The sequence below is a fragment of the Epinephelus moara genome, chromosome 11 (assembly GCF_006386435.1).
Source record: "Epinephelus moara isolate mb chromosome 11, YSFRI_EMoa_1.0, whole genome shotgun sequence".
Classification (NCBI taxonomy): Eukaryota; Metazoa; Chordata; class Actinopteri; order Perciformes; family Serranidae; genus Epinephelus; species Epinephelus moara.
In genome coordinates this window covers 13,826,440-13,840,295 of record NC_065516.1, presented here as the reverse complement: position 1 = coordinate 13,840,295, position 13,856 = coordinate 13,826,440, and the positions used below count along the sequence as shown (strand labels likewise).

Sequence of the window (13,856 nt, the reverse complement as noted above, 5' to 3'; positions counted from 1 at the left end):
CCTTCATTAATATAGGCCTATATTTTATCTACAAGTGCACGTCACACACTGAGCGAGCCGCCTGTTAATGACACTGTCGGCAAAGCAATAATGATTGTGCTAAGTGGCTAATGGGCATGTAGCTACTGACGTTTCAGATGATACGTCATGTTTGTAGTCGACGAATGATTTGCTTTGGATTTCCTGCCCGACATGTTATTAACTAGCCTGTGGTATACCCGCAGGTACCAGCCCTGTTAATTAGGGACTGTACACACGCTGCGTCTTTAACCACCTGGAAAACACGGTCAGGCGCTGGGTACTACTCTTGTGCCTTTTTTTGTGCCAGCTTTCAAGAGCACGGCGAAGGGTTGCACGTAGGCTATTTACCTGAAATCCTAAATGTAGAGCTGATCTTCTTCCAGGCGCTGTTTATAAATGTGTAGGCCTATCGTCTGTGGGACAGATGTAAAGCTCTGGGTAGCCCTGCACTAACATGCTCAACTTTTCCGTATTCATCAGACTGAATATTAACAGAAGAAGGTTAAGATATCTGTCGGCTGTGATTGGTTTGTAACCTGACTCCTGTCTGACTGTTGAGCATGGCCACTTTCTGTGTCTGTCCTTTCAAATTAAATTCCCACATGGTCCAGTCACATAAGTTTTAATTTATTTTGACAAGGCGCAGCTCTTAATAGAGTTTGTATTTTGTTATTTTCTTTCTTTGACTAAGTGACCAATGAAATCTTGCAGAGTAATGACCTTTCTGGTCAACTAATGTTTAGTCAACTATTAGCAGGCAGCCCTTGCCCTTATAATATTTTTTTTCAACATTAATGGCAATTTTTACCTTCTATGACTATTCTTTGTCTTAGTTTTTTGTGGGATATTAGTGCTCTACGCATCAGAACTATAGCTTTTATACAGTGGTGCAGAAAGGAGTACAAAACCTGCAAATGAGTGAGCAAAGTCAATGGGTTTTTTGAATAGGCTCTGGATAGACACCTGAAATAAGGTCCGTGGTAACAGGAATTACACTCGTGTAAATTTTTAAGTTTTCATGCGTCTTAAAAAAAGGTGGTTGCAAACAAGTGACTAAATGAGACTACCAAGCGTCATCACAGCTTCACAGCCTCGTTGTTGTGGTGATGATGAAGTCACGCAACTGTAATATAGTTTGTTTATAGGCTACCGTTAGATTTTTACTTCCAGTGATTGCACTCACGCTGCAAAAATCATAAAAGTGGTGTTCATTTGTAAAGGTCTTCTTGCTGAACACAATACGTAAGTATCATAAGCTTTCACTATTGACATGGCTTATTTTCTGCAATAATCCAAAATTCAATGGGAAAATTGACTTTTTTGTTGAGGTAACCATGGCGATGTCAACTTCAAGGTTGGCCTACAAATAAACCTCGTCCCTGAAGCGTTGTATATCGCTTTGGAGAATGCAAACAGGAAAGAAAATGTTACAATGGGTACAACTTTAGCCTTCATTTGTTGAAACTTTGGTAAATGAGCACCATTAAACGTATGTTGAATTAGCTAATAGCAGTTCCTGTCTGCATTGTACCCATGGATGTACCGACAAGTAACTGCTTAACTGCGTAATTGCTTTTTTACAACAGAAAATTTTAAAATGTGATGATTCTCAGGCAAGTTCTGATGTTACTGTATAAGGAGCATCTTTATTTCCATGACTTCTAAGTGGATTTAGTGAGCTTTATTTGCAATGGACATCTGTGATAACGATATCCTGGGGAAGTCTAAGTCACACTGAATTAAAAAAATATGTGTATGATGTCTTTGTGCTCAGACATGACAGAGTTATGACTCAGAGAAATAGTCAAATTTTAATGCAAATTACCACAAAAAAACCTAACTTGTTTTTAGAACATCTTTAGAACATCTCTTTCACCTCTGGCGGTTTCTTCGCCTCACGTCTCTCCCTTCACGCCTCCCTTTCAACTCTCTCACAGTTTCAAAACCCCTGTTCTTGACTACCCAACATTCATGAATCTCTGGAGGATGCTGAGCCTCCTCAGGGATGCTGCAGGAGTGCAGGGAGGGGCAGGGGAGCAGATTGGGGGCAGCAGAATGCCAAGTCCACTCATGTATGTAATGGTTACACTGAAGTGATTGTACAACGTGACCCCCACCCTCCCCTCCCTGCCATCCCCACTGCCCCTGCCCCCTCCACCCCATCATAATATCAATTAATATTATGGCAGAAGACAGACGCACCGATGATCCGTAACAAGTGGCATCTCCAGAGAGAGCCAGTACCACGAGACGGCCTTAATTAGGCCTGAAAAATGGCAGGTTATTCCATCCCTACCCTGTTATTCTGTGCTACAGAGCCACAGAGTCAACCCCGGCCCCAACTGGCAAATGTTATTATTTCATCTTTGTCGCAGCTGTGAATAAGCCAATGGGCGTGACAGCCAGTGGGCGGCCTAAGATTTTTAACAAAGCCTTACAGTGAAGCAGACGCAGTTAGTCCAGCCAACTGTTCCGTGCTGCTACGGCCGGACATACACTACACAACAGGAGCATTTTAATTAATTAGGAATCAGGGAGATGGTGGAGCGCACATCTGACAGGTTATGAGTCCACCCAGCCTGTCTGCTAACAGAGAGCCAACACCTAGTTGTAATTCAAACTGGGTTTTGCATTCAAATGTCAACCTCTCTCCTTCCCTTTGCTCTGCATGTGTTTTTGGGTGTAAATTTCATCATGAAATTTCCATTCTGCTTGCCTTCATTATTCAGTCTGAAGGTGCAGTCCCACTGGTGCACTTCAGTGTGGCCTAAACAGAAGGCTGTATTTGAATGGGATTTAACAGAAATTGGAATTAGTGGGAAAATATAAACGAGAACAAACATTTCCTGTCTGCAGGACTCATCCAATCTAACAGTCTGGTGAGGATGATGACAAAGCAAATGTGAAATCATCAATCACAAGCAAAACTCAGATTTACATGTTAATATTGTCAGCTGAGCTTTACACATTTGCATGATATCAGCACGTGATTTTAGATATTTATAGGTGTAAGAAATCACATATGAAAACAACAATTTCACATATATCAGCACATTTCACAAATTCAAATACCTGTAAAGCACATGTGAATTTTGGTCTTTAAAGTGTAGGAAAGTAGGAAAAAAATCTACACAATAAAGACCTGTGGTTTTTTTAGAAATTTCACACTTTGAATATGTAAAAATCACATGCCAATTTCATGTGACTGTTAGACCTACATTTTTCATACACTAAAAAAATGCACATCCTTTTTGCTAACCAAATTGTAAACTCAGTCCTCAAACTCTAGGCTAATATGCTTTGTAACAAAATTAGTCCCTGATTCAGACCAAAGCAAGCGAACTCGAGTCCTTTCCTTCAGATATACCTCAAACCAAAGTTTTTATCCGTTTCTTTTTTTTTTCTTTCTTTTTTTTTTTTTCAAAGGTCTAATGTTTCGGAATTAGCAGCATCTAGTGGTGAGGTTGCAGAACTGAAACTTCTCCCCTTGTGCCAAGCATGTAGGAGAACTACGGAAATGGCAACTATAACCAATGTTTAGTTTGTCTGGTCTGAACTACTGTAGAAACAACATGATGGACATGGTGGCGGAAGAGGACCTGATCTGTACGTAGTGATACATGGCTCATTTAAGGTAACAAAAACACAACAATTCTAAGTTTCAGGTGATTATGTACTAATGAAAATATAGTTATGAACATTATGTATCATTTCCGTCAACAGATGCCCCAAAGTCCTACACATTGAAACTTCATTTGTTACTCAAAATCTGTCAGGCATTGCGAAGTCATCCTTAGCAACGACAACAACTTAAAGAAAAAACTGCTACTACTTAACCTCAACAAAGCGCGCTATGGCTGAATATTTTTATTGAGGAGATTTAAGTTGTTCCAAACAGAGTATTTTGGAACAGGAACAAACCTATAGACACACTAACTGCTGAGCAGTTGCTCTGCAGTCAGTTTATTCATTGGCCGACAAACTCGGCACAGATTTGGAGCACACGCAGCTGCGCTTTCCCTGCTGTCCCGCACTTACTAATTGCACTTCGATTCTTTGCCACTGGCTCCTTGCAGTCTGTTACTGGTGATGTTTTGGAGTACATAAGTCCACACTATGAAGGATTGTGCATATGGAGTCTCTAATGCTCTCAATGGTCGTGTGAACAGCGTTGGGAGCTTTCCCAACAGAGCGGAGCTAGATGCGATTTTTTCTCCAAGGCTGGATTCCCCAAAGTGTGTAACGTTTGGATCAAACTTACTATTTAAAACATGTTTCCTCTTGGCGTGACATCAAGTAGTGTGAGTTTTTCTTCCTCAGTCCGACTCAGCGTTCCTTTCTTTTGATATGCGGACATTATGAGCCTATGATTTCAGCTTTACGAAATATCAATTTTCATTAAACAATACAAAAAAATCTTGGGTCAGTGTTCACTCACCTATGCAACTGTACAATATTCATAATGTATTTAAGCTGTGGTAAACAGCTTAGTTTTTTTCTTGCCTAAGGAATCAGAAATGTTTGGTGCAACTGTCTAACAATTTCCTTAAGTAAGGAGAAATAATACCTGAAGTGAAGTCCTTATTAGGGGGAGGCTCTGTGCAACCAGCCACGGACATTTCATATATGAAACATATTTCCCAAATGAAAACATGAATTTCACTTGTGTTTTTGTGCTTTTTTTCCACACCATATAATAAAATCAACCACACGAGAGACAGATTAAATTTTGTATCCGGTGCTTGTTTGTATTTTATATAGATTTTACCCAACTGTATGTATGTCTTTAAAATCCTCTTTTTGATGCCTGTCTTCAGTTTGCTTGTTTTAGTTATGATTGTTGAGTTCAAGTTAAGTTACCAACTAACTCGTTAACTAACTGCCTTCATGCAAATCTTTAAAGCCCCTACAAGGAACTTTCATTTTGAGTTGATTTTGGCGACCCTGTGGACAAAAGCGGTAGTGTTTTGCTGGAATAAAGCCTACATTTCCCATGAGCTCTAACGCGTATTGTCGTAAAGACGCTTACCTGGCTCGCGCATGTGTTTGTTTTGGGGATGAATGAAACAACAAGACAGGAAAACTTTGCCCTCGCTCCTATCGGGGATCCCAGCTCACCTCTGCCGCGCCCCAGCTCCACCTCTCCGGCGTAAGCGCCATTGTCACCGGGGTAAACGCAGCGGTCGGCTGGTAAGGATAAAAGCCTGTTTGACGAGCACTTCCACGGCTTCTTGGACTGAGTATGGAGTGGTGCCTCGCCTCTTTATTTCTCAGCACTCGCTGGACCCTGTTGACACCTGGCTGGTACCTGTCGTCTTCCCGGATGAGGTGCAGCAATCATCTTACCTGATGATTGCTGCTATTTTAACTCCCCACAGACGTCGGGTCGAGGAGGAGGAATAGCGACTATTTATAAAAGTCACTAAATGTAAGCAGCTAGGTAAGATGACGTGTGCTGTCTGAGTGCCGTAAATCGCTTCGTCCTGGAAGCGACCTGGGGCGGACCCGGACACAGTTTCCTAAAGGTATGGATATACACGATATAGAAATAGCTTATCTTCACACCGATGGTCTCATTTGCTGTTGTAGGTCACGCACAGACATCAGCAGAAACGAGAGACATTTGCATATCCAGTTAAAAGTTCCTTGTAGTGGCTTTAAGCAGGGAGTCTCTAAATTCATCTGTCAGAATTTTCCCTTCAGTTGAATATAAGGGAGGTAAAAAACATTTCCACACACAAACTACTAGCTTGTTAAAACTAGCTCGTAGCCACAGCAGCTCAGTTGATGACTGCACAGCTTTAAGACTGTATGGACGGAATTTGAATGCAGCATGTCTCCTCGCAGGGTGGATGAGGACAGAGGCCTCCGTCACCAGCAGCTCCTCACTTTTACAGCAGAGTAGCTTCTAGCTACACCTAGGGGGGACCTCACAGCTCAGCTATCACTGGCATTGAGTAAGCAATCTGTCTGCTTCAGCTGAGTAATTACAGATTTGCTGTACCTTTTCCTGCTGATGATGCTGTCATGGGCCATGGCTGTTGCTATGTCCTGGGGGCTGGTTTGATTGTTGGGGAATTACTTTGTTTCAGCATTGTCATAGGCGCTGTGCTGTAATTTATCAGGCGCTAGTGGGGAGAAATGTACAAATTATCTGTTGAATTTGAAAGTCAGGGTGTATTGATGGGTGATAGATGGTTGCTAGGGTTGCTCTAAATCTGATATCACTGAGCAACAACACTCATCTCAGGATAAGTGGCGGCATCATTAACCAAAAATAGACATTCAGCTGTGGTAGAAATGCATTCTTCAATAATGATGGCAGCTAACGCAGAGGCAATGTTTATTCCAGCAAATACTCTGCACCTAAGGCAAGAATCTGATTAATTAAATTTAGATTTAGCAATACCTCAAAATACCTTAAGGTAGGTTGAATTGTATGTAGCTGCTGAACTTTATTTTGCTTTGTGGGGATTATAAGTCTGAACAAAACAAATAAGAGACAAACAGAAAATCACAGCCCCAGAAAGCTTCACCTGTACGGCTACACAGTGTGGACATCATGCACGCTAAACAAAAACAACAAACGCACACATGAAATATAGTCTCTCATTTCTGCAAATGACACCATTTGCTATTTTTGCTCACCCTCCCGTGAGCGCGGTGACAAACAACTCCGAAATATGAATGCAAATAACATCTTTAAAAGGGCCTAATAGCCGTTTTCCAATACAATGCATCATTCTGATCAATTGTACTTATTCAGCTCTACACGCCTCCTTTACCCTTCGCCTCTGATTGTATTTTCCAAATGCCAAGAGCAGACGAATCGCCGCCGCAGACACACAAGTCATTTAGCAACAATGAGGCCAAATGCTAAGCACGGGGAAAATGCGATGCATGGCTCCTTTTCTCTCCTTCTTTTCCTGGATCACCAAATCTTCAGCCCTCAAATCTCTCAGGGTCCCTTTTTGTGATTTCGTGATACATTTTCCGGCCCGCTGCCCTCCGTGGCGATCATCTAATTACACAAAGCTTCAGAACGGAAAGTCAAACTGAGGCAGAGCAGCACGAGGTATCACATTACGCCGTGATATTATTTTGGATTAAGACCACAGGCAGAGTCAAGCACTGTCATTAATTTAGTTGGCTTTGACACTATGGAATGAGAGTTACATCTCTAATGAACGATAACACCTACAATACCTGCTATTAAATCTTAAGGATGTGTCTCATACTAATGATGCCGTCTCCCTGGGATGACCTCGAGCTGTGAAGTGGATATGTGCACAGTGGACTTGTTTTGAGGAACTAGAAAGAGTTTTAATGGCTTTGAGAGTCAGCGGGCTGTCTTTGTGAGTCAAACTTCAAGCGAGCGTGGGGAGGAAAAAAAGGAGGGGAAGCTGGACTGACCGCAGAGCTGTTTCTGGGTCTTACCTGTCCTGGCATGGTGTTTTCACAGAGGAGGGTTTCATAGTCTATGGCAAAGACCGGTGCATTATCATTTATGTCCAGCACTGTGATGAGAGCGATGCCTTTTCCAATTTGGGTTGGGTCCTCTGAAAGAGAAAGAGAGAGAAGAGAGTCCCTGTTCGTGTCAGAGCTTTCAGCAAACTTTCTTTGAAACACTTTAATTCTGCCTTAACTTCGCCTTGGTGCACTTGGCCAATTTATGGAATATTGATCTTTCTCATGTGTTTTAATTAATCACAAAGAAGGCGGAAAAAAAGTGCTGCTGTAATGAAATATGCAGTGTGCCTCCAACAGCTGGCGTCCTTACCCACTCTGCTGTGGATCAGCCAAAGTGATTACACTCGCTTGTTGTTGGGGAGAGGCTGCGTGTGTGGACGAGCCATCTTGCACTGTGTGGCTTCACGCCTCTGTCTGCCTGACACACACTGATGGCTAAATGGCTGCATCTGAGTGCAAGATGATGATTTAGCCTGGCGTCGCCGCCAATGCCGGCCACAGATGACGCGGTGACATTCGGGCTGGCTGATTTGATGGTGATAAAAAGGACGTGCGGGGCCTCAGGCCACAGGCTTCTTGTCATTGCCGTGGTCTGGCCAGAGCGGATGAAATGTGAGTGACTGCAGCTCAAATGCACAGCATCCCTCAACCAAAGAGTCTCTGCACTCTCTTCAGTTACAAAGAACCTATTTACTATAAATACTGTCATCAGGCGTACAGGGCAGTGGATTTTGTAGCCAGTCGGTGAACTCAGAGATGTTTTCAGCTGGAAACAGCGCCCGACTGTCACTATGTGTCAGAAGCCAGTACCTCATGCATGAGGGACTGTTGTGACATTTCATATGGCTATTATTATATGCTGCCTTCTCTTTGTTGCTATATCAGGCAAGCGCTCACACCCGGGAATCAACCACGTACTGTGCTGTGTGCTGTTAGATGTAAATAAAAACACATCTTTGAAGTAAAGAGTGATAAAAAGGTTTTGAAGAAAAATGAATACCCTTCTTCACACAGTGTTGAGTGTGAAGATGTGAAAGCAGAAGCTCTGACAGGCTAGTTGTCTTTTTCAACTTATACTGATTTGACGCAGCTGTCGAGAGCACTCTGCCGATCCTGTGCTGATGATTGTTGTCCATTGTGTTTGCATGATGGCGGTGGAATGATACCAAGGCTGGAGAAGAAAAAAAAAAAAAAAGGCACTCATGTCCTTCGAGCCACTGAGAGATGAACAGGAAGGCGGGCGGCACTTTTTCACATCACATTAACATAGTTCACCCGTGGGTGAGATCGCCCACCCTTAGTCAGCATCTCGTCCCCACGGCTCAGGGACACGTGGAGGTCAAATCGACTGTCCTGTGTGTGAATTAACATTCCCCGACAGCCCTGCAACAACCCCAACAACCGGGCTGCCCTCTGCACAGAAGGCTATGGGACATTACGGAGAGGATAACAGGACACATAGTGTCACAGTGAGAAAATATATGAAACCTTAGATCCTAACAATTAAAAGCCCAGTGGAAGATTCGCCACTCTGAATTCTTAGTAATTTTTAAAAAAAAATGGGTTGTTCATTTCAAACAGAGGTAGACTAAGACTGGCTTTCCATTTCTAACCAGCCACCATCAACTTTGCAGGATTGAAATGACTAATTAAGCAAACATTAGCTTCATTAGTTGGTTGAAAACACTGACTTTAATTTTTTAGTTTGGTTGCAACTTGTTTTCCATGTAGCGTTTTTTTTTTCTGAGTGGCAGCATCTTTTTTCAATCGTTTCTAATGAGGAGGGAGTGTATGCAGCCGCTTAAGCCCCGTTTCCACCAAGCAGTACGATACGGTTCAGTTCTGTTTTGTTTCCACTGTGAAAAGTTGTGTATGGTACCAATGGAACCATTACATACCATCCCCATTTTTGGTCACCCCTCTGTTGGGGTACCTAGCATACAGATCTGGTACTAAAGGGTGGAGCTGTGAAAACTGCAGTCTGTTGATTGGTCAATAGCAGACGGTCACTCTGCTCAGGGCTGAGCTGTGGCTGGTTACGAAGCTCGAGTAACCACTGTTCATACCGTAGAGAGTTTTATTAGTAAACTATAACTATAAAATGAAAGGCTATTTTGTTGCCTCTTGCAGCAGCTGGAGTCAGAGAAAAAAATAACTTAATTCACTAGGCCGACTGCCGGTGACTTTTAAGGTGGAACATTTACTTGTAATATTTCTCAATGCATGAGTTGACAACATGAATCCATCAGCACACAATTGACAACAATTCCATTAGTTTTTTATGACATACACTTTTAGTATTGAGTGGATCTTCAAGCATTTATATATATGTGTGTATATATATATATATATATGTATGTATATGTATTAATTGTGACCGGATTATGTCAATGGCATATATTTTAATCCTCACTCAGAGAAAACAAAGCATCGTGGAGTGTCATTCCTGTGGGCTCCGGCAACACTAAACCCCCAAGCTTGCCTGAGAAGGACTAAATGTACAAATCTGCTATTTTTAAATATCCAATGGAGAGAGACTCTCATGGCAGCCTGTTTTATTTTGTTCTGTGGACAATGAACGAGGTGCAGACTTCCCTCTGTGTCACCAGTAATGAGGAAATACAGTGAGTGCTGGATGGAGCAGTGAGTGACAACAACCCCGCCCACATGACAGGGTGCTGTTTGCTGTGGAAACGCAAGGGTCTAGGTACCATGTCTGAGAGGGTACTTTTGGTTCCAAACGTACCATACGGAAAATGTTTGGTGGAAACGGGGCTTTAAAGAAAAAGCATCTTTTTTCAGAGTGCCCTGGCTTTTTTGTGCAGCTGCTCTGAGCATTTCTAGTTGAAAATCTCTGAACTTTTCAGAGACCTTCACCAAGATGGTGTCGTCACTGATGCTCCTTTAATTACTGTCTGTCCTAAATTACATGAAATTATCACAAGAAAGACAGAAGCCCATCTGTGGGAGCAGCTCTACCAGACAGTGAATGTTGCTGGTGAGTGTTGTGCTTTTATCACATACACGGTGTCAGGTTGTTGTTAGCTTTGTAGCCAACCCTCTGTTAACATAGCGTTACACTAACTTCCTAGCTAATGCTAATGTCAGCACTGGGTGTGTTTCTTTTATAAAGCACCGGGATTAAGTGCTCCCCAGTGCCCTGCCACTGCTTTCCTGCCCAAGAATAACACTTTGTGGACACTTGCCCTAGAAGGAAATAGGTACTTGTTCAAGGTCAGAGTCAGGTTTTCACAAACAAGGAATTTCCCTTTGTGTTTTGTGGTGCCATATTGAGTTTATTTATCATTACTGAAAGCTTAATGCGTGATACAGTATTGAGCTACAGTTAGCATCTTCTCCAGATTGTGATTTATGTAGAAGACATGGAAATAAATAAACTGCATTGCTCTTGTATTGCAGCGCTGAGCTAGTTAGTCCTGGTCTTATAAAGCAATTTCAGGAAAAACATTACAACAGACTGTTATTTCGTTCTATCATATTCCTATTTTGCTGCAAAGTGAAAGTTTGTTTGCATTTTTAATGTTACAAAAGGCAAACATAACTCTATCTAGTGTACCTTTGGCTGCAGCTGCTGGAGTGTGAATTCCCCCAAATCCAATAAAGAGCATAACAAAGCTGCTAACATTACCCTGGACTCTGATAGCATCCAGGATAAGCTGCAACAGAGTGGGGAGATACTACACAGTCTGCGCTAGTCTCAAACAGCTTTTTATAGCATATTTAACATCACAAATGAATGTAGTTAGCTAATGAAATGCTCCCTAGCCTTGGAAGTGACACTTGGGTTACTACAGGGGTAGTAAGCCAGTTAGTCGGACATGATAGCAATTCTAGTTTCAAGGGATCTCACACATATCATGGACCCATATTGACGTTTTTTTCTTGCTCCATTTGCCCGTCATTTTTCTCACATATTGATGCATATTAAAGCTACATTATGCCGTCAGCTACAAAAAATTAATTTGCTCTAATGTTACATTACGTGGAAGTTATCCCTGGGGGATTACTGTTACAATGTCATTACACACAACAAAATTCCACGATTTTCTCAAAACTTTCAAGGATTTTTACTAATTTGTTGATTTTTCCAGGTCTGGAAAATGACACCGTGGGATTCCATGACTTTTCCAGGTTTCCATGAGTGTGGGAACCCTTTAGCTTATTTTTAAGTAGACAAACACACTGTTTAAACCATTCCTTACACGTTTGCCCTCATATTTTTAGTTTTGCAGAAATTAAAAAAACAAACAAAAAAAACACCACCCTTCAAACTGTTGAAATGCTGAGTATCACCTTTAACACAATCCCACGAGGGGTTTAGTGAGCGGTCAACTCTGCCTGGTGCGACAGATTTGAGAGTGTGTGTGCTGTGAGTATACTTACGGGTCTCGATGGCAAAGATGGTGAGGTTATGGATCAGGTTGACCTCTCGGTCCAGAGGCTTGGCTGTGCTGATGACCCCACTCAGAGCGTCCACGTTGAAGAAACGCTCCAAGTCTGTGTTCCTGTCAATGGAGTACCTGGACGAAAGCACACACACACACACACACACACACACACACACACACACACACACACACACACACACACGGCCGGCGTGCTTTAAAAAATTGCTTTTTTATAGTGGTATTGATTTGACATTTTACTGTTCCCTCCACTTGTGAGAAAAGATTATGATATTTTTCTTCCATCAAACTGTGCAGCAATCACAGTGAATATTTTCAGCTGATGCCGAGAGAGCTTTAATCAATCATCAATGAACTGTGTTCACACTTTTTACGACTTATAAGATGGTTTCCAATCTAATCTCAAAACACAAAGAGTTAACACTAGTGCAGAGTTTAAATCCAGACGTGCAGCAGGAACTTGGAACTTCATAGCAGGAGTGAAACAAAACCCTATTAAATTTTGATCAAATTTAAGTCTGTCTGCTTGTCCCTCAGCACACAACACTGATCAAACCCTTTCAATACACAGCAACTCGTATTTCTAGAGAAAATTACAACTTCAATTAGCCTACATCCAAAGGGTATTATTGCAATGTAATTTGACTCTTGTGGCTGCATTAGTTCCACAATAATTTTAATTTCAACAGATGTAGTGAAATATATTGCAGACGCTGATAACAGTCACAGGAGCAAAAAGAGGCAATTTACAGCTACAATGGCGCAGTAATTTGATTTTCTGATTAAGATTACTAACAATCCTAACAGACCAAGCATGAATACCATACAATATTCATTCAATTAATGCAAAATAGGTGGTGGGGATCTCGAGAGTGACGCTGCACAGACTGGCAATGTGAGTGCTTGTTTTGAGTCACAAATGCCAAGACACAAGTGTTGAGCCTTGACCCTCCTGCAGGAATGCCCTTCTCTCGCTCAAGATGGCATTTTACTTTTGCAAATGCTGCACTCCTCGCCCCCCCCCCCACCATCTGGCATTGTCTTTCTGACAGCCACATCAGGGACTTTGAAGGGTCTATGGATTCTGTGTTTGCACTGGCGGGTTATGAGACAGTGGGCCCCTGGCCACATGCAAGACACACAGATTTTAAAGTTGTTTAGTTGGGCTGCCCCTTGAAAGTTGAGGATTCGAATCATCGGTCGACTGAGATTGCTTCAAGTTGGGCAGTCATTTTGTGTACTGGGGACCTCAACATCTCCAGGTTTTGCTGCAGAGTGAGCGCTCTTGACTCTCATGCTACTCTTTGGTACGAGCAGCTGCGGGCACGATGTAATGGCATGGAAGAGGAGACACTTTTCACTACAAGGCTCCAAGATAACCTTATCCTTTCCCCTCTGCTTAGAAGTGGTGAATTTACACCACTGTTAGCTTGTTCACTATATTACATGAATGCTGCTGTTGTACTGAACGTCCTGCTGAACCCCATTCAACCTTCAAAACTTTACATTGGAAAAAAAAAAGAACAAATTGTTAAATATTCATATGAGCAGCCAAATCTGATTCGACTGACATAATTCCTTTTTCAGCCTGTTTTTGTCTGTTGACACTTTTTTGTAGTCATTTTCTGTCTCTTCATGATTGTTTTTCCCCTTTTCGTAGTCGTTGTCTCTTTGTGTCTTGTTGCCGCTGTTTAACAACTCTTTGTAGTCATTTTGAGTCTCACTGTAATCCCTGTATGAAGTCATTTGAATCTGTTTCTGGCTGACTGGTGTCTCTTTGTAGTTGCTTTGTGTCTTTTAATGGTCATTTTTGGTTTCTCAGTAGTCATTTTACATCTCTTTGTAGTCATTTTGAATCTCTTATTTTGTGTGTCTTTGTGATTGTTTTCCCCCGTTTCGTAATCATTTGAGTCTCCTTTTATCCCTCTGCAGTTGTTT

General features: G+C 42.0%; 1 protein-coding gene across 1 annotated transcript in view; it reads right to left on the bottom strand.

Annotated features, from left to right (window-relative positions):
* The window catches only part of LOC126398032 (cadherin-7-like), a 263,786-nt gene that overhangs the window by 37,213 nt on the left and 212,717 nt on the right, over window positions 1–13,856 (bottom strand). The window contains exons 9-10 of the mRNA XM_050057199.1: window positions 11,896–12,032; window positions 7,459–7,580 (exon numbers count right to left, since the gene is read on the bottom strand). Coding sequence (XP_049913156.1) covers window positions 7,459–7,580; window positions 11,896–12,032 — 259 coding nt within the window. The remainder of the gene's footprint in view (window positions 1–7,458; window positions 7,581–11,895; window positions 12,033–13,856) is intronic.